The 21,556-nt window shown below is 42.7% G+C and overlaps 1 protein-coding gene across 1 annotated transcript in view; it reads right to left on the reverse strand.

The window, feature by feature from the left end:
* Positions 1-7,354: 7,354 nt before the first annotated feature.
* kctd10 (potassium channel tetramerization domain containing 10) overlaps positions 7,355-21,556 on the reverse strand; it is a 29,319-nt gene continuing 15,117 nt past the window's right edge. Inside the window, exons 6-7 of the mRNA XM_052032381.1 lie at positions 19,690-19,885; positions 7,355-11,784 (exon numbers count right to left, since the gene is read on the reverse strand). Of these exons, the coding sequence (XP_051888341.1) occupies positions 11,566-11,784; positions 19,690-19,885 (415 nt within the window). The 3' untranslated portion in view covers positions 7,355-11,565. The remainder of the gene's footprint in view (positions 11,785-19,689; positions 19,886-21,556) is intronic.

Genomic DNA, 21,556 nt, shown 5'->3' on the forward strand with positions numbered 1-21,556 from the left:
TTCACTGTTTAAAACACAGTTTTCTTTGACCATGACCTTCAAGTGACCTTCGAGTCCTGTTACTCATTGTAATAATTGACTTTAAAAGTCATTAATGCTGTAGATGTCTGCAGGACATGTTTTTTTTGAAACCTTCATCTGTTCAATCTATTGTTCTTTGCCGGTCCATGCTTTGCTGGATATTAAGATGATAGACTCTCAGCCAGAAACTCATTAACAGCCTGGATTCTGTTGTGTGATCATTCATATCTGAGAAGTTTGAATAATAATGTTGTTAACTTAATGCGATTGTCCTAGAATGTAACAGTTCTTGAGTTCAATCACTGCTACTTTCCATATTAATAAACCTTGTTGAAGCAGTCATGGTAAAAATTACATCCTTGGCTTTTCTCTTTTTATTAAGTTAGAAAGCAACAGTGAGAACTTAGAAGGAACCATTAGACTCGAGACGCATGGCCTCATCCTTTTACTTCTTCATCCTTTTAAGTTCCAGCAGGTTCTGGCCACTCTCTGGTTATTGATCCAAGTGATTGTTCCTCGTGTGTGAGCACAGGGAACAGGGGCTCAGTTGAATGTGGAAAGTTTTAGAGCATGGCTGCCGTCCAGCTTTGTATTAATTTGTTCCCAGGATGTGGCCAGTGTTGGCCTTTGTTGACCAACCTGCCCCAGAACTGAGGAGGCAGATAAGAACCAACCACATAGATGGTCTGGAGTACCAGAATGAGGGAGGAATGACAAATTTCCTTGTCACGAGTGAACCAGAAGGGCTTTAATGATAATTCAGTAGTTTCATAGTCACTATTTTTATTCCAGATTTATGTAATTACCTCAGCTGTTGTAGTGAGATTTGAACTTACAATCCCTGCTCACAGAAGATTCATGGAAACCACAGCTGAGCTGAACACTTTAATTATTGTTTAAATATTTGAATTTAAATTCCCCATCTGCCATGGTGGGAATCGAACTCATGTCTGTTGATCAATGGTCCAGAAATCCAAACTTCACGAAGCAAGTGATTTTTCTGGCAATATTTTTCAATGTTAATGAATTGCAGACATAAATACAATTAATTAATTTTTTTTTACAGCTCCAAAGTATTTGAACAATAGTGGTGATTCAGTGCATGGCATAAATCAGGAAATTATCGGGTAATACAAGGACTTTCATGTACAGACCAGGCAAATGAAATTAACGGTGGACTTTGAATTCTATAGTGTATAAGACACATTTTTCTACATCAGGATGTTGGATTTAGTATTGTGCATTGGGAAAGAGTTAATTAATAATTTGGTAGTCAAGGGGGCTTCAGGGAACGTGATCATAATGGGATAAAAATTAATATACAAATTGAAAATGATTTAGTTAAATCTAAAATCAGATCAAGAAGATAGGAGCAGGAGTTGACCACTCGGCCCCTCGAACTTGCCCTGCTATTCAATATGATCATGGCTGATCTGCCCCAGGCCTTGTTTCCTCTTCTGTGCCAGTTCCCTTTAATACCCTGATCTTTCAAAATTTTATCGACTTCAGAGAGTCGTAGAGGCATACAGCATGGAAGCAGGCCCTTCGGCCCAACTTGTCCATGCCCACTGTGTTGCTCAGCAAGTTAGTCTCATCTGCCTGTGTTTGGCCCATAGCCCTTTAAACCTCTCCTATCCATGTACTTATCCAGGTACCCCTTATTTTCTCTTCCTCTTAAATGCCCCCAATGATCAAACCTCTACAACCCTCCAGTGTAGAGAATGTCAGATATTTACAATCCTTTGCAAGAACTTCCTACGCACCTCAGTTTTAAATGACTGGCTCCTGCAGCTCTATAGAGCTCTGGTTAGACCACACTTGGAGTATTGTGTTCAGTTCTGGTTGCCTCATTATAGGAAGGATGTGGAAGCTTTAGAGAGGGTGCAGAGGAGATTTACCAGGATGCTGCCTGGATTGGAGAGCATGTCTTATGAGGAGAGGTTGAGTGAGCTAGGGCTTTTCTCTTTGGAGAGAAGGAGGATGAGAGGTGACTTGATAGAGGTGTACAAGATAAGAGGCATAGATCGAGTGGACAGTCAGAGACTTTTTCCCAGGGCAACAATGGCTAACACGAGGGGACATAATTTTAAGGTGATTGGAGGAAGGTAAAAGGGGGATGTCAGGGGTAGGTTTTTTACACAGAGAGTGGTGAGTGCGTGGAACACACTGCCTGCGAAGGTTGTGGGGGCAGATACATTAGGGACATTTAAGAGACTCTTAGACACATGAATGATAGAGAAATGGGGAACTATGTGGGAGGGAAGGGTTAGAGAGATCTTAGAGCAGGATAAAATGTCGGCACAACATTGTGGGCCGAAGGGCCTGTACTGTGCTGTAATGTTCTATGTTCCAATCTTGTAACTATGTCCCTCATTTGAGTTTCTCTTACTAGTAGAAACATCTACTCTGTCACGCCCCCCTTAGTATCTTGTATGTTTCAATAAGCTCACCCTCAATTCTTCTACATTCCAAAGAATATAGATCTAATTTCTTTATTCTTCATTACATCTAAACAAAACAAACTCCAAAGATATGAGGTATTTGTTGGCTGTGGTCAGTTGGGAAGCTACATGAATCGATCAGCCAGTAAACAAACAACGTCTGATACTTGAAGAATTAATACAAAGTTCACAACAATCATTACTTATGCCTTTAAGGTACAAAACTTCAACAGGTAAAATGGTTGAGCCCTCACTAACAAGAGGAGTTAAAGGTGTGCACTACTCCCACTGGGTTCCCTCCCCCCACTGTTCCCATCTGCCCTCCTCAACTCCCTTATTTGACGCCACGCTCCACCTTCCTCTCCTATCAGATTGCATCACCTGCAGCCCTTTGTCAGCCCAGCTTCTCTCCCCTCCCCCACCTGTGTATCACCCCCTCCTCACCTCAATCCACCTCTCATTTGCCAGCCCTTGCTCCACCCCTTCCTTCCACCACTCACACTGGCTATCTCCCTTCTATCCTTCAGTCCAGATGAAGGGTCTCAACCTGAACCGTCGACTGTCCGTTTCCCTCCATAGATGCTGCCTGACCTGCTGAGTTCCTCCAGCTTCAGTAGAAGGGAAAATGCTGGAATCTATTATTACGGGAGTGGTAATAAGGTGCTTAGAAAATGGGCAAAGTGGACATGGATTTATGAAAGGGAAAGCATGTTTGACTAATCAGTCAGAGTTATTTGAGGTGTCAGCTGGCAGAGTAGACAACCAGAGGATGTCGTGCGATTGGACTTTCAGAAGGCCTTCCATAAGATGTCACATCAGATATTATTAAACAAAATTAGAATAAATAGGATTAGGGTTAGTAATCGTGGCATAGATTAAGGATAATGGATGGGAAGTAGAATAGAAACAAACAGGTCATACTTTGGGTTGGAGATTGACTAATGGAGTGCCTCAAGGATCTTGCTGGGTCTGTTGTTCACAATCTTTATCAATGATTCGGATGAGAGGACCAAGTGTAATACTTACAAGTTTCCTGATGATGCAAAATTAAGTGGCAGTGTGGATGATGCAGGGAGGCTCCAGGGGGATATGGAGAGGCTGAGTGAATGGGTGAGGACGAGTCAGATAGAATATATTATTGAAAACTCCAAACTGGAAGAAAAAAAGCTTTTTTTTAATAGTGAGACATTGAAAGGTGTTGACGTTCAGAGGGACCCGGGTGTCTATGTACATAAATCACTGAACATTAACGTACGTATGGCAAGCCATTAGGAATGCAAATAGCACTTTGGCCTTTACTGGAACAGGACTTGAGTACAAGAGTAGATGCCTATCTGCAATTATAGGGACCTGGTGAAACCGCACCTGGAATACTGTTACAGGTCTGGTCTCCCCACCTAACAAGGAATATGTCCCCATTGACCTCATCAATTTTTATAGATGCACCATAGGGAGCATCCTATCCAGATGAATCGCGGTTTGGTACGGTAACTGCTCTGTCTGAGACAGCAAGAAACTGCAGAGAGTTGTGGACACAGCTCAGCACATCATGGAAACCAGCCTCCCCTCCATGGACTCTGTCCATACTTATTGCTGCCTTGGTAAAGCAGCCAACATAATCAAAGACCCAGCCCACCCCGGACATTCTCTCTTCTCCCCCCTTCCATCGGGCAGAAGATACAAAAGCCTGAAAGCACGTACCACCAGGCTCAAGGACAGCTTCTATCCCGCTGTTTTAAGACTACTGAACGGTCTCCAGTACGATAAGATCTCACAATCTACCTCATTATGTCCTTGCACCTTATCGTCCGCCTGCACTACACTTTCTCTGTAACTGTAACACGTTATTCTGCATTCTGTTATTGTTTTTCCCTTGTACTACCCCGATGCACTGATGTGATGAAATGATCTGTATGGATGGCTTGCATAGCAAAGTTTTTCATTGTACCTCAGTACGTGACAATAATAAAGCAATTTGCCAATTTACTGATACACTTGCAATAGAGGAATGCAGTGAAGGTTCTCCTGATTCAGCAGACTGGGCCTATACTGCCTCCAGTTTAGAATAAGAACTGATTTCATTGAAACATATAATTCTACAAATTAAAGCCACTTTTCTGAGAGCAACTTGAGTCAGTGATAGGAATTTTTCTTACTATTTAAGATGTTGGGGGATGATTGTTGCTCTTCTTCTCCTGGATGCAGTGGCCATTCTTCATATTAAAACCAATCAGTCAGCCTTTGGCCGCAGAAGTTCACACAGTTGAATCTGGAGCCAATGCAAAGTTCAGATCAGGAACAGGGAAGAATGTCACCTCTCAAATCTGGCCTCGTGTAGCTTCCCTCCTTTTTGCCAGCTCTCTTATCCCAGAATGACGATCGACTGCAGAGGTTTTATCTGCATTTACAGATGGATCAGTGTTCAGGACATTGAGATGGTGTGCCAAGGCATGGGTGTTAGCCACATTCTGTTATCTGAAGGAAACAATGTTAAGTAAGACCACCATCCTCAGTTGTTTGGCAGGGAACAAGACACCATTTTCATTGATGCAAAGCAGAATGTATATTTACGGGAAGAGTTTTTAGAAATCCCTGGCTAGGAATGGGGTTGTGCAGTTCAGGAACTACTGATGTTTTTTTTTCTCTGTTCTGCCAACCGTGGCTGGGTTCAGCTTTGACATCTCTCATTCTTGGTTGGACTATCGGGGTTCTCATTCTCAACTTGACCGTGAAGAATGATCAGATGAACAACATATCTTGGGCACAGTGAGTACCCACTGGGGTATAAAGTGGTGTTTGTGAGAGAAAGACGAAATTCAAAATTAGCTATCTCCTCCTGCTTCGAATAATTGCCTTTCAGTATGTACTGAAGTATTTTTCTTAAGTACCAGGAAAACAGATGATTGCAAGTGGAACATTTGCACCAGAAGTGTCTCTCCTCTGGAAGTAATTGCCTTGATTCAAGCTACTGGCATCTCACACAAACACGAGTAGGCCACCTGGCCTCTTAAACCAGACCCGCTATTCAAGTCCTCTTTTGTGCCAGATCCCCATAGCCCTCGATCCTCTAATCTTTTGAAAATTTATCTGTCAGTACTTTAAGTACCTCCAGTGATCTAGCATCTGAGGTAGAGTATTCTAGAGATTCATTATTGCGTGCAAGAAGAAATCTCTACCTCAAAGTCCCAGACAATTCAGACTGCCCTGTGTGGTGAAATCAGTGCCAAATGGGGTAGTTTTCTCACCCTGGTTCTAAATCACACAAGAGATTTTCAGTATATAAATAATGAGCTGGAATTTACTGTAATTACATTGGAAGTTGTGTCTTAACACCTGGTAAAACTTCAGGAACTTGGGAGATTCAGACATTGGTGTCAGATGTCACAATTTTCCATAGGATACCAGTGCAACCGTCACAGATGGAACCAACACAGAATTCGTGATTTATTGCCAACCTAAATTACTTACTCATGTCATAAAGACTGACGAAGAGCTTAAGCCTTGTTTAAGTCACAACCTCTCTGACTCCGGAAAAACTCAATAAGTGTGGAGTACCATTCCATAGGCTTTATTTGGGGAACATAAAATGTCTCCAAATAGATGTCTTTTCCTAGGTGTTTCACTTTTAATCACATCTCAATTTTATCTTTTTTTTAAAAAACTGTCACTTTTATTCTTTGGTTTGGCAGCTTAGAGGAATCTTCAAACTGACCAGGCTTTCCTGAAGAGAAGTACCACAGATTTCCAGGTGAGTTTTATCTCTCCCATGTAGAATGCAAAATCTGGGCCATTGATACAAGAACCAGGAAAAAACTAGCCGAGACTCCTGAAGAACTTCTCTATAGTTTAGAACATGGAAAACACAACTCTCTGGAGCTGAGGCTTAAGGACAAGAGAAGTTCACTGGCTCAGTCCTGGCTTATGCCGAGTCATGGCACCACTAAAGATTTTATTTCTTTGTTCACAGGGTGTGATGATACTGGCAAGGCCAGATTTTATTATGCATGCTTAATTACCCTCTAGAAGCAGCTTTTAAAGCATATGAGGACAGTTAAGGGTCAATCAAGTTGGTGGGTTTAACACCATTTAAGCCAGATTGGGCAAGGATGGCAGATTTCTGTTCTGAACCTGATGTGTTTTTACAAGTCAGGTAGTTTCACAGTTACCAGCATCAATATTAACTTCTCAATCCAGACCCTATTACATTCAAATTCCCCAGCTGCTGTGCCAAAATTAAAACTTCTCTATCAATAGTTGAGGTGTCTGGGTTACTAATCCACCAACAAGCCCACTAAATTACAGCGTGGCTCTATAATTTTAACCTAGAGAATTAATCTGCATGAGGATGTGGTTTGGGACTGTGATATTAGGTTGGAAGGTAGTCACGTAGACCAGAATCAGATCTGCAAAGGATGCAGGAATGTTGTCCAAATATCTTTGGATCCTGAGTAAATAAAGACTTGAATTTTGCAGCTGATAGATGAAAATCAGAAGTCATGACTGGGTTTTCAGATGATTTACAGTTAATAATGGTCTAGATATTGCTGTTGATATTCTGTGTCCATTGGGAGTTTGTACAGAAATTGAGGGAATTAAACCCACAGAAAACTAAACAGCGTATAATGATTTCAGCAGGACAAGATAGAATGGTGGGTGATATTTGGTGGGGGGTCTGCATGTGGAGTTAAAAGCATTTTTATGAGTTAAACTGAGATGCTGTGGTTTTGCAGACTTGGTCAGGATAGCGATGAGCACAAGACCTTGGCTGGTTTCCTTTCTAAGCCTAGAGATCAATGGGAAGTGATGGCACTACATAAAATACACCAAGCTAGAAAGACCAAATTTAAGCAGAACATAGATATATCCTCTTGAAGGCAGGCACACAAGGGTAATTATGAATATAGTTCACAATTTATTCACATCATTTAGCTAAATAAAGGTGGAGATTTGTTTTTACATCTGTACAAAATGCAGATTTTTAAAATTTACTATCATAAAATAAAGGGGAATACAATGAACCTCCATGACAGTCAAAAATTTGAACAGATGAAACAAAAGTAGTTTTCAAAAGATTTTGGAAAATAAAAATCAGACATTGACTTGAACATACATTTGAAAATGGAAAACTGAAGGACAGTTGCATACAGAGAGCTGTGCTGGTGTAATTCTCTGAACAGATTACTATAGTACCAGATTGGAAGAGTAACTTGCAACGTAAAAAACATTTGTGGTATAAAAGTGCATGACACTAGTACTGGGGAATAAAGCATGTTCCATTCTCAAACACCATCAAGCACTCACAGAGAAGGTTATAGTGCCTTAAAACTCAGGTTTGAAGGAGCCCAATACAGTAACACAGATAACAAGTAAACACTAACTCAAAGTATCTCAGGAGAGCATTCTCCAGTAGTGTTCATTGTTTCCTTGCCCATGCTAGTTGTCTTACAGTCTGAGTACAAGTGTTAAAGGGAATTCTATGCTGTGGCAAGGTCTATTCAGGATTGCCCATATCTACAACACTTCACATTATGCAAGCATCACTAATAAATGGAAGTTTCTGAATAAACTTTTCCATTGAATTTGATCATCAGTTATTAAAACCACTGTTATCTTCTCAGCCAAAATGCAGCAGGTTATTCATTAAGGAAGCCATCCAGAAGATTGTGGTTGAGAACCTCCAATGATCACCATGCTTTGGGGTGCTTAAAGTGAGCTGTTAATCACACACTGTAGCCTAGAATCTAAGCAAAGACTTTCATGTCATTCAATTGAAGCCTACCAATGGTGTGGCTGAGACTTGGCTAAAGATAAATGAAAGCCATAAGCAGATTAATCCCTACTCCTAAAAAACATTTAAAGCTGGTTTTCTGTTTGAGCTTGGACCATCTATGGAGGACTTTCCTCAGAGCTCTCCATAAATGGAGGGCTGGGAGGCAAGGAAGAGACTGCAGTGTAATATTAACCGTTCGTCTTCTGTGTGGTTTTACAATAGAAACAACTGAAAACCGAGGCAGTGAAGTTATTTGAATATCTACCAACAATAAGGACATTCCATGAACAGTATTTACTATCACCATCGGCTCCTGGTCATATTAAAACTGAGTGTTAAAAAGACTGGCCATCTGAGGCACTACTGAACTACGCTGATTCCTAACTTCTCTCTACACCCTTTAAGGCTAACAAGGGATAGAAATTCATTCTTGGGCACAAGCAAGGCCATAGCCTGCTTCTGAAATTCAGTTCCAGCAAAGTTCACCAAATTTTTGGATACAGACTTCTACATGCACATACATACCTGGTTCATTCAGTCCATGCGATTGAGGACAAATGTCTGTACCTTAATATTTTTTTCTCCAACAAGTATTCCTGAAACTAGCTCATTGAAATAAAACAAGTCTTCCATTTTCCAAACATAGATCCACGGTTGTGTACACTCCAGTTTTCCCGTGACTTTGGCCCAAAAATTAGCTCCCACCAGCCTGTGAGTGCACACCAAGCACAGTGAACAACTCCTGTGCTGGATCACCTTGCATTAGCCCTCGGGACGGTCCCACAAATCTGGCAAACAGTTGACACCCGAATCAAATTGCTGGTTAGGCCAGAAGACGAACCGCATCTTGCTGGCTGGAGTCAGGCGAGATGGGATTTGATTAAAATTTAGTCTGCAAACATGAGGTTTTTCCTGTTCACTGTGGGCCACTTGAGTTCAAGGAATATCTACACTCAATGCATTTTTGTTCCTGCTTCAAACAGTTGCAATTCTCCGTCAAGGATAATTCCAGATGTGGTAAAATTGTGTTTGTGTGATATTAGATCACTGGTTCTAGTCATTGAAATAGCTTCAGATTACCAATGTTACTTCATTAACTACAAATTGGAATGATCAGTGACTGTTTTTCCTAATCAGGCTGAAGAGGTGGTACTTGCATGAGCCTCCATTCTACTTATTAGCTTACTTCATGCCAAAATGTTGATGCAAGAAATTAGTGATACGTCAGCACTGTGGATACATCATTTTCATTAATACCAGCTAACAGATTCAGACCATCCCACCATACTGTCCGCACTGTCTACAGCATGCTTTTGGGAAATTGGAATTAAGTCAGTGTGATGTTCTTGATTCACCACCTTAATTTACACTGTCTCATTCACAGTCACCATCATTTCACTCTAGTGATATTCAACTCAAAATGCTGCTTCCAATTGAACCCACGGGTGAGAATCTATAACCTAATTTCATTACATTGAGATTTCCCCTCCCTCTACAATTAAAGTGACCACAGTAAGAAATTTCACTGTGATTTAAAACCCAGCACTATGACTGTTGTGTGGTTTAGATTCAGCACGATTTGTGTTAACATATCATTTGCTAGCTAATTAACGTTAACCTTCCATATTAACCTAGAGGTAATAAAGAAAAACATTGAATTGTAATAAAATGCGACTTCAGAATGAACGCAGGTAGGTCTTCTTCTTTTGGGAGACACCGATTCCTGATTAGTTACTGTTGACGCAAGTTTCTTTAGGCTTTTATTTCAGTAATTTATTAAAATCTCTTGCAGTGGAAGATTGCCCCCCATCACTATTCAACACAGAAACACCCACTCTTAGATCGTGGCTCAGCAGTGGCAAGTATAATCACTAGAGTATCACTGTGATATCTCAGTCTTCAGGAGTGGTGAAATGGGTTTGGAGAAAGGGTTATTTTTAATGTCAATAGGGAAATGAATGGATGGTGGATGTGCTAGTATAGTAGGCAGTCAAAATCTGGAACAAGAGGGATAATTTAAACCACTACACAGTTCTGGTAACCATTCCTCTGATCAGGGATGGACATCACTTGCAACTTCAATGGGAACATTGAAGTTACAAGTCTGCTCCTCATGTCTTCCGAACAGAGTGATTCATGGGCAAGTATTTGTAACGTGAATGTAAATTCAGAAAGGTCCAGGGAACACTTTACAATGGAACTAAATCCCTACATTCATGCTAACATTGTGCACCTGACATTACAGGCTGGCCCTTCTATCCTCAGCCATAAAACATTCTCAATAAACTCCTAACCGTGATCACTGCTTCAGAATGGAAGGCCAGGAGTCAAGCTGCCAATCACTTGCACAGCAAAATAGAGTTTGTAATGGAGTAAAAGACTGAAGACAAGTGGTAGGAAGAAGATTCAATATTACAAATTTATCATGACTGGACTTTAGAGATTAAAAGGAGGTTTTATGGAGAATTCCGAATGAAGGACTGGAAAATCATCTGCAGCTGTCTGAAAATCTTAAAAGCCAAAGTAATGGATTGCAGCTCTCTGGGGTTACAAGGGAATCCAAACTGTAGCAATATCTCTGGTTGCTTCGGTAAATGAAAACAACAGTGTAAAATAAATAGTTAAGTTACTCAGCGACACCTGTGAGGAATAAAAGTACAGAGTGGTCGATGTGGAAGAGGAAAGAGGTTTTTGCTCAGCAGTGTTTGTTACACCAATTAATCAGGTAAAGAGATTGCTGGGAATCCAAAATAACCATGGCAAAATGCTGGAGTACACAGCAGGATGGCAGTGTTTGAAATAGAAAGGGCAGGCATGAAGCAGGATGTTACTTGACTGCAGCATCATCTGTCTCTCAGGTGTGATTCACCTGATGTTCATCCCCACAATCTCCAAGCTTACTCTCAGCAGCATGTGGAGGCTGCTAAGGTTGAAAGAGCTATCTATATATGGAGAAAGTGCAGCATATCTGATAACAATGAAAATAAATCAAGTGTACATGCACATTTTCTTTGAGTAACATTCTATACAACTTTTTAAAAAAAACACAGTACCTTGCTTCTTCATTAATTAGGGTAAATTTTAAGGCTAGAATTTAACTGTGAAGCCAGGATCCCACGTTAGATTTTGCAGTGTTTCTGCAATTCTCCACACTTCATGTACTGCTTCTCATGAGAAGATAGTCTGGCTAAGCTTTACCAAATGGCTTTAAACCAGTTTCCACTATCAAACTTTGCAAGAACTCCACCAGGTGATAATGTTTTCTGTTGTCTCTCTTTCTCCGAGGAAGGTAGGGATGGAATTGTACTGCTACTCAGCCGGAGAAACTACCCCTCACTGATGGAGATGTGATCGGTCATCTGGACGCTTGATGTGAATCCTCCGAACCCGTTCAATTCTCTCTCGCTCCTCCTCCTCTTCAAGGTGGTGAGACCGCCCAGCAGCTCCTCCGGTTGCCTCCAGCAGAGCATTGTCTGGCCCACGCCCATCCTGAGTCTCGTACAGTAAAATATTTAGAGTCTCTTCATAGATTCGGGCTTCAGGGAACTCAACCTGCATGAGTGGCAAACTGTTAATGAACATCTCACAATGCTGTACACCAAACTTAACAAATTTAAATATACTAGTAGAAATCCGACAGGAGTGCCTCAATTCACACTCCTTATTTGACAACCACTAGTAAAGCTGTGCACAAATATTTTGTCATGGAACACCAGAAAGCCTCAGAGAACATAGCACAGTATCAGCCCTTTAGCCCACAATGTTGTGCCAACCTATATAAACCTTATCCACATTCAATCTATCCCCCTCTCTACTTCACCTCCCTTAACCCTCTATTTTCCTTTCGTCCATGTGCCTATTTAATAGTCTCTTAAATGACCCTATCGCATCAGCCCCTACCACCAGCCCTAGCAGTGCATTCCAAGCACCCACCACTGTAAAAAAAAAACTAACTCCGACATCTTCCCTGAACTTTCCTCCACGCACCTTAAACGGGTGACCTCTAGTATTGGCCATTGCCATGCTGGGGAAAAGATGCTGGCTGTCCACTCTATGCCTCTCATAATCTTATACACCTCTATCAGGTCTCCTCTCAACCTCCGTCACTCCAAAGAGAAAAGCCCTAGCTCGCTCAACCTCTCCTCATAAGATGTGTTCTCCAATCCAGGAAGCATCCTGGTAAATCTCCTCTGCCCCCTCTCCAAAGCTTCCACATCCTTCCTATAATGTGGTGACCAGAACTGAACACAAGGCTCCAAGTGTGGTCTAACCAGAGTCTTATAGAGCTGCAACATTACCTCTCCATAGAACCATAGAGCACAAAACAGGCCCTTCGGCACACCATGTTGTGCCATCCATCAGACCACCCTCACACTACCTAACTCCTTCCTCCCGCATATCCCTCTATCTCACATTCCTCCATATGCCTATCCAACAAGCTCTTGAACCTGTTCAATGTACCTGCCTCCACCACCACCCCAGGCAGTGCATTCCATGCACCAACCATTCTCTGGGTGAAAAACCTCCCTCTGACATCTCCCCTGAACCTCCCACCCATAACCTTAAAGCCATGACCCTCCAATCCTCCGGCACCACCCCCGTAGACAACGAGGACTCAAAGATCCTTACCAGCGGTTCAGCAATCTCCTCCCTAGCCTCTCGAAGCAGCCTGGGGAAAATCCCGTCAGGCCCCGGAGATTTATCTGTCTTAATATTATTTAACAACTTCAACACATCCTCCCTCTTGATATCAACAACCTCGAGAACATTACCCTTACCAGCACTCCCTTCCGCATTATCAAGACCCCTCTCCCTGGTGAATACCGAAGAGAAGTACTCATTGAGAACTTCTCCCACTTCCGCCGCCTCCAGGCAAATTCTCCCACCTTTGTCCTTAATCGGACCTACCTTCACCCTAGCCATCCTCCTACCCTTCATGTACTTGAAAAAGGCCTTGGGATTTTCCTTAACCCTACTAGCCAAAGCCTTTTCATGTCCCCTTCTAGCTCTCCTCAGCCCTTTCTTAAGTTCCTTCCTCGCTACCCTATATTCCTCACGGGCCCTGTCTGAACCTTGCTGCTTATACCTCACGTATGCTACCTTCTTCTCCCTAACAAGTCGTTCCACCTCTCTCGTCACCCACGGTTCCTTCACTCTGCCATTCCTTCTCTGCCTCACCGGGACATATTTATCCCTAACATCCTGCATAAGATCCCTGAACATCGACCACATCTCCATGGTACATTTTCCTTCAAAAAGGACATTCCAATTTACACTCCCAAGTTCTCTCCTTATAGCCTCGTAGTTAGCCCTTCCCCAATTGAAAAACCTCTTGTCCTCTCTGCACCCGTCCCTGTCCATGACAATTTTAAAGGTTATGGAGCAATGGTCACTGTCCCCCAAATGCTCACCGGGATCCTTCACCTGTCCCGGTTCATTTCCTAAAACTAGATCTAACATGGCATTCCCTCTAGTCGGCCTGTCAACATACTGCATCAGGAATCCCTCCTGGACACATTTAACAAATTCCGTCCCATCTAAACCTTTGGCACTAAGCAGGTTCCAGTCTATATTTGGGAAGTTGAAGTCTCCCATTATAACAACCCTGTTATTTCTGCTTCTCTCCAAACACTGCCTGCCAATCTGCTCCTCTATATCTCTACTGCTACCGGGGGGCCTATAGAATACTCCTAGTAGAGTAACTGCTCCTTTCTTGTTCCTTAATTCCACCCATACGGACTCTAGAGATGATCCTTCTACAACATCCATCTTTTCCACAGCCGTAACAGTGTCCCTGACCAGTATCGCCACCCCTCCTCCTCTTCTCCCCCCTTCCCTATCCCTCTTAAAACACCGAAAACCAGGAATATTCAATATCCACTCCTCTCCTGACGTCAGCCACCTCTCAGTAATAGCCACGATATCATAGTCCCCCATACTTATCCAAGCCCTCAGTTCATCCCCCTTATTCCTGACACTTCTTGCATTTAAGTAAACACACTTCAGTCCATCTACCTTACTACTTTTACAGCCTGTATTCTGCTTCTCCTTCCCCAAAGCCTCTCTACCTGTTTGATCTAACTTTTCCCCATTCTCTTCTTCCTCTGACCTACTCCTCCAGTTCCCTTCCCCCTCACAAACTAGTTTAAACCCTCCCGAACCACCCTAGCAAATCTCGCCGCAAGGAATATTGGCCCCTTCTGGTTCGGGTGTAACCCGTCCTCTCAGTACAGGTCCCACCTTCCCGAGAAGAGATCCCAATGATCCAGAAATCTAAAACCCTCCCTCCTGCACCAGCTTCTCAGCCACGTATTTATCTGCCACCTCCTCCTATTCCTACCTTCACTATCAGCTCTTGAACTTAATTTCCCGGCTAATGAAGGCCAGCACACCATATTCCTTCTTAACCACCCTATCCACTTGTGAGGCAACTTTGAGGGATTTATGTACTTGGACCCCAAGATCTCTCTGTTCCTCCACACTGCTAAGAATCCTGCCATTAACCACGCACTCTGCTTCAAGCTTGTTCTTCCAAAGTGTATCACTTCACACTTCTCCAGATTGAACTCCATCTGCCACTTCTCTGCCCAGCTCTGCATCCCGTCTAAATCCCATTGCAACCTACAACAACCTTCTTCACTATCTACTACACCCCAACCTTCGTGTCATCTGCAAACTTAACAACCCATCCTTCCACTTCCTCATCCAAATCATTTATAAAAATCACAGAGCAGGGGTCTCAGAACAGATCCCTGCAGAAAATCACTAGTCACTGACCTCCAGGTCAAATACTCCCCTTCTACAACCACCCTCTGGCTTCAGTGGGCAAAATTTTGAATCCACACAGTTAATTTTCCATAGATCCCATACCTCATGGCTTTCTGGATGAGCCTACCATGGGGAACCTTGTCAAACACCTTGCTAAAAATCCATATATACATCAACCACACTACCTTCAATTCGTCTTGTCACTTCCTCAAAAAACTCTATTAAGTTCGTGAGGCACGACCTGCCCTTCACAAAGCCACGTTGACTATCCCTAATAAGACAATGCTTCTCCAAATGCTCATAAATCCTGTCCCTAAGAATCCTCCCCAATAGTTTGCCCACTACTGACGCATGACTTACTGGTCTATAATTCCCAGGCTTATCCCTTTTACCTTTCTTGAACAATGGAACGTTTGCCATCCTCCAATCCTCTGGCACCACTCCTGTGGCCAGGGAGGACTCAAAGATCATCGTTAACACTCCAGCAATCTCTTCCCTCACTTCCCATAGTAACCTGCGGTATATCCTCTCCAACCCCAGGGACTTACTTACCCTAATGCTTTTTAGTAGCTCTAACACTACTTCTTTCTTAACCTCAACATGCTCCAACACATTTGCCTGTTCTATGTTAACCTCAGATTCGTTAAGTCCCTCTCCCCGGTGAACACTGAAGCAAAATATTCATTTAGGAACTCCCCTACCTCCTTCGCCTCCAGATAAGTTTTTCCCTCCTTATCCCTGAGCGGTCCTACCCTACCCTAGTCATCCTCTTGTTCCTCACGTGTGTAGAACGCCTTAGGGCTTTCCTTAACCCTACTTGCCAAGGCCTAAACCTTAAATATGCTTCCTTCTTCCTCTTGACTAAACCTTCCACCTTTCTTGTTAACCATGGTTTCTTCACTCTACCATCCTTTCCTTGTCTCAGTGGGACAAACCTGTCTAGAACCCCATGCAAGTGGTCCCTAAACAACCTCCATATTTCTGGGGTGCATTTACCAGAATACATCTGTTCCCAGTCTACGCTCCCAAGTTCTTGCCTAATATCATCGTAATTTGCACTCCCCCAATTAAATACTTCCCGGTAATGTCTGCTCCTATCTTTGGCCTTGGCTGTGCTGAAGGTCAGGGAGTTGTGGTCACTATCCGCGAAATGCTCACCCACTGAGAGGTCTGTCACCTGACCAGGTTCATTGCCTAATACCAGATCCAATATGGCCTCTTCTCTCGTTGGCCTGTCCACATACTGTCAGGAATCCTTCCTGTACACACCAAACAAATTCTGCCCCATTTAAACCTTTTGCACTAAGGAGGTGCCAATCAACATTAGAGAAGTTGAAGTCACCCATGACAACAACCCTGTTATTTTTGCACCTTTCCAAAATCTGCCTCCTGATCAGCTCCTCAGTGCCCCGGTGGCTATTGGGGGGGGGGGGGGGGTGGGGGCCTATAGAATACTCCCAATAGTGATTGCTCCCCTCCTGTTTCTGACTTCTACCCACACTGACTCAATAGACGATCCTTCTACGATGTCCTCCCTTTCTACAGCTGTGATATTATCCAAGATTAGCAGTGCCACCCCCCGACCCCTTCTCCCCCTTCCCAATCCCTTTTGAAAGATCCAAACCCTGGAATCTCAAGCAGCCACTCCTGCCCTTGCGACAGCCAGGTCTCTGCAATAGCCACAACATGTACTGATCCATGCTCTAAGTTCATCACCCTTATTCTTAACACTTCCTGCTTTAAGGTAAGCGCATTTCAATCCATAGAACAGTACAGCACAATACAGGCCCTTCAGCCCACAATGTTGTGCCGACCTTTAAACCTCACCTAAGACTATCTAACCCCTCCCTCCCGCATATCCCCCTATTTTAAATTCCTCCATATGCTTATTTAACAATCTCTCAAACTTGACCAATGTACCTGCCTCCACCACTACCCCAGGCAGCGCATTCCATGCCCCAACCACTCTCTTGGTAAAAAAACCTCCCTCTGATATCTCCCTTGAACTTCCCACCCATTACTTTAAAGCCATGCCCTACTTAAAGCCATTACTTTAAAAGCAAAATCTATAGTTAAATGCAGACAATGCATGTCTATTTCTTTGCCAATTTTATATTTATTCACCAATGTAATGTTTTACTATGCAGTAACAATAATATTCCCCCAATGAAACAATGATTCCTTTTTCAATTACAGTATTCACAGCCCAGGTAGGCGATGGGGAAGTGAAATGAAATACAGTATATGATTAGTGTCTCTGTTCTAAGTTCTGTAGTCAGAGCTGTAAATGTTAGAGATAATTTCTCGTGAGCTTTGTTTACTAAGATTCTTAAGGAATCAATGCTATTACAGGACAGTAATCCATCAAACTGAATGCACTTATGCCCCGTCCCCTGCCTATCCTTCCTCACCTTCTCTGTACACATCGCATCTACTTCTACACCAACTGATCCATCCTCTAACCTGACACTCTGATTCCCATCCCCCTGCCAAGTTATTTTAAACCCTCCCCAACGGCTCTAGCTCTGAGATGTCCCTGACCCTGGCACCTGGGAGGCAACATACCATCCGGGAGTCTCATTCTTGTCCACATAATCTCCTGTCTGTACCCCAAACCAACGAATCCTCTAACATACTCCTTCCCTTTAGAGCCACAGAACCAGACTCCCTGCCAGAGACCCAGCTGCTGTGACTCTCCACCAGTGACTCATCCCCCCCAAACAGCATCCAAAACAATATGCTTGTTATTCAGGGAAACTGTCACCGGGGTGTCCTGTACCGACTGCCTATTCCTTCTCCCTCCCCTAACAGTCACCCAACTACCCACATCCCACACCCTAAGTGTAACTGCCTCCTGGTAACTCCTGTCTATCATCTCAACTTCCCGAATGATCCGGAGTTCATCCAGCCGCAGCTCCAGCTCCATAACGCGGTCTGTAAGGAGCTGCAGCTGGACACACTTCCTGCAGGTGAAGTCATCAGGGACACTGGAGGTCTCCCTGACTTCCCACATCCTACAGGAGGAGCACACTTCTGCCCGGACTGCCATTCCAACTGTTTTATACAAAGAAAGTTACAAATAGAAGAAAGAGAACCTACCAGAAGCTTCCACTCACCTACTCCGCCTCTTTCGTCACCTTCTCCCACAATGGCCACTCTGCTTGACCCTAACTTCTTTTTCTTGGCTAATTAGCTAATCAACAGGCCTATCAACTCACCACAGCAACAAGAACAAGGGGCCTACCTTTTCTAAATGCTTCCCACCCTTGTTCTCGTGGTACTTGCCATGGCAACGAGAGACTTCCTGCTTCCGTACTCGTACTAATCACATCACTAGGATATTGAGCCAATAAAAAAAAGGCAGGCATGCATTTATAAAATGCTTTCATAATATCGAACTGTTTTATGCCCAGAGTTCTTCTGAAATGTATTCACCATTATAATTGCAGCTGATACCAATTCAGGCACAGCAAACTCCCACAAACAGCACAAAGATCATCTGGTCATTTTATTGGTATAGGTACTGAGCACCAGGATATCTCCTCTGCTTTTCTTCAACTAATACCATGGGATCCTTTGCGTCCATCCTGAGAGGCTATATTGGTCTCAATTTAATGCCTCTTGCATAATAAATTATATAAAAATAAACATCATGGGGATAAAACAAAAGTGTGCAGCATGGCTTGAAACAGGAAGGCAGATTCATGTGGACTTCGTTCAGAAATCCAAGCCATCTCCGAGATGGAAGCCAGTCTTTCCCCTTGAGTTTAACCTGATGGGCAGTGTTAGCACTTCCTCTTTGAATCACTTTAAAGACATTTGCCTCAGTTCACCTGAAGTAATCAAAGCTTTATGTACAATATAATCAAAAGAAAGTGGACGATTTTGAATAATCATGCCACCTTCCACAGTTTATAGCTGTCTGGATCTTTATCTTTCACTGTTTAATCTGACAAGTTTATTACACTGAACAGGATTTTATGATGAAACAGTTTTACAACACTTTGATCACAAAACCACATTACTGGCCAGTGCTGGAAACAAAAACTCCCAATAAAGCTTTGCAATGCAGAACTTTAATATTAATTAGTTGTTACTTAATCATAATGGGCAGGAAAGTCCCAGAGACCCCATCTCAGTGACAGAACAGAGTTCATAGCTTCTTCCCCAATTTTGGAAAAGAGCAGGCGAGCGATATCTGGTGCTTTGGTCGATTTTAATCCTTCAACTACTAAAAGAGATAATTATTTGGTGAGTATCAGATCTGTGGAAGCTTGCTGTGGACAGATTTTCTGCTCTTTCTTTCACAGAAGAACACTGACTACACTTCAAATCCACTTCACTGGCGGTTAAGTACATTAATGTGTCCAGATATGAACTATGCTATACAAGTGGGAGAAGCGCCTTCTTTCATCTGATCATAATGCCATTTCCATTCATTACAGTAAACAGCAATCACCTTGGCAACAGTGAACAGCTCATTAAAACACTGGAACATTCGGTAACACTATAAAAATCCTCATATTTCAATATTACAAAAGTAAACAACTATAAAAAAGACAGAGAAACAGCTTCTTTTAATGGAGTCAACCAGTAACCCAGGAGAGTCCAAGTCCATTGAGTTAGTTTCACAGGAAAAGCCCAGGCTTATACCAGTGAATAAAACGTTGGTTTCTAGCTGAAACCCACCTTGGTCTGTTTCTTTTCTGTGGCATACACGATGGAAGTGCAGCACACCTCAGCAATCTTTCGCCCCTGTCCATAGAAGGACCAGCAGCAGATTTCATCACCGAGAACGTCCTTAATGAACAGAACTCTGCCATTAAAGCGCAGAGACAACTTGTCGAACAACTCGATGTTCTTTAGCATGTTATCGTCAGAGTTGCTGAAAATACAATGAAATGCAAATAGGTTGGTATCAGTAGATCAGAACCCCGAATTTCATCTCTAATTGAGGGAGCCATCAACAGGGATGATGAATGGTGATAGGCAAAAGTTTCCCACAAGTGTAATAAACACTGGGATTACAGTGACTGTAAAGCATTTGAGATGCTCAAAGATGTGAAAGGTGCTTTATAAAAATAAACTCACTTTTTCTTCCTTAAGCTTGTAGGGTAGGCAGAGACTGCAGCCCTTAAACTCTGGATATCTGATTCTCTCTCCTTCACTACACAGCTTCCAGATACACACCTTTGATTAAGCATCTGGTTATCTGTTTTAACACTTGCTTATGTAACTTGGTGTCAAATCCTCTTTGATGGCACTCCTGTGAAGTGCCTTGGAATGTTGCACTCCATTAAAGGTCTGTAAGATACGAGTGTTAAGCTAGGGATAATATGATGCTGGGGTGAAAGAATAGCATCTCCATAGAGTTTCTTTTCAGGGAACAGTACATAGTGGTCACGTTACTGGATCAATTATCCAGAGATCTGGACTAATGACCTAAAGAAATTTGTTCAAATATTATCACGGGAACCGGAAAATTTAAATTCAGTCAATTAAGTAAATCTAAAATAATAATAAAAAACAAAATGTTGGAAACATTCAGCAGGACATGCAGCATCTGTTTTAAGCTGCAAGTCATCCATCTGTGGTATTGGCTCAGATTCTCTCTCCTTTGGCACAAGCTGACTTGCTGGGCATGTCTTTCAGCCTTGCAGTTCACACCTTTTCACATTCCTTCTCACTTTCTAACTACCCTTATTTCATGGTTATTGTACCTTTTTTCCCTCTTTCTAAGTGCTCCCATTAGCCACTCGATGAATTCTTACAATGCATCCCCACTGCAACCTTGGCCTCACTGTGAGAATATTCCCTTTGTCCTGTCCATCCTTGCCTTCTCTGCAATTTTGAAACATGTTTTCCATCTTTCCCAGTTATGACGAACAGTCTTCAACTTGAAGCAACAATCTGCTGACTTAGTCCTGACCCAATGTAAAATGTGTGACTCTCAACCACCCTTTCAAATGTTTAGCTTCTTTTCAACAGCCAGGAATCTGGGGAGTCACAAGAAAAAATGGGCGCCAAAGAGCACCACCGTCCACCTCACCTCATGGCACTCCTCCTCCACTACTCCTCTTGCTGTTTTACACAAGAACAATAGGCTTGCATGAATTCTGGAGCATCCTTTGTGCATTGGTCTGTATAGAGAGTGCTGGTAGGGCACCGAATCCACTAACCCTTACACACTAAAAATCTTCCAGCCTCCTGTGCACCCCAATTTTCATTGCTCCACTAATGGCAGATATACCTTCTGCTGTTTTTGAACTCCCTCCCTACTTCACCTTCCTTAAAACCTCCTGCCTAAACCCATGTCAATGGTCCCAATGCATTCTGTGGCTCAGTGTCTGATATGAGGATGTTTTCTATTAAAAGCTGTCAAAACAAATTCAATTTAAAATTTAACAGAAGAAAAACATCCTGACACATCTTGACCCAGTCCAGAAAGCAATTGTTAATCCCTGGCCCAGAGATAAAGGCCAACATTATCACCCATACAACCCAAACCTTGGGAAATGGACATTCTGACCATTAGCTTTGTACACCATGTTTGGAA

Source organism: Pristis pectinata, chromosome 17 (assembly GCF_009764475.1).
Source record: "Pristis pectinata isolate sPriPec2 chromosome 17, sPriPec2.1.pri, whole genome shotgun sequence".
In the NCBI taxonomy this organism is placed as follows: Eukaryota; Metazoa; Chordata; class Chondrichthyes; order Rhinopristiformes; family Pristidae; genus Pristis; species Pristis pectinata.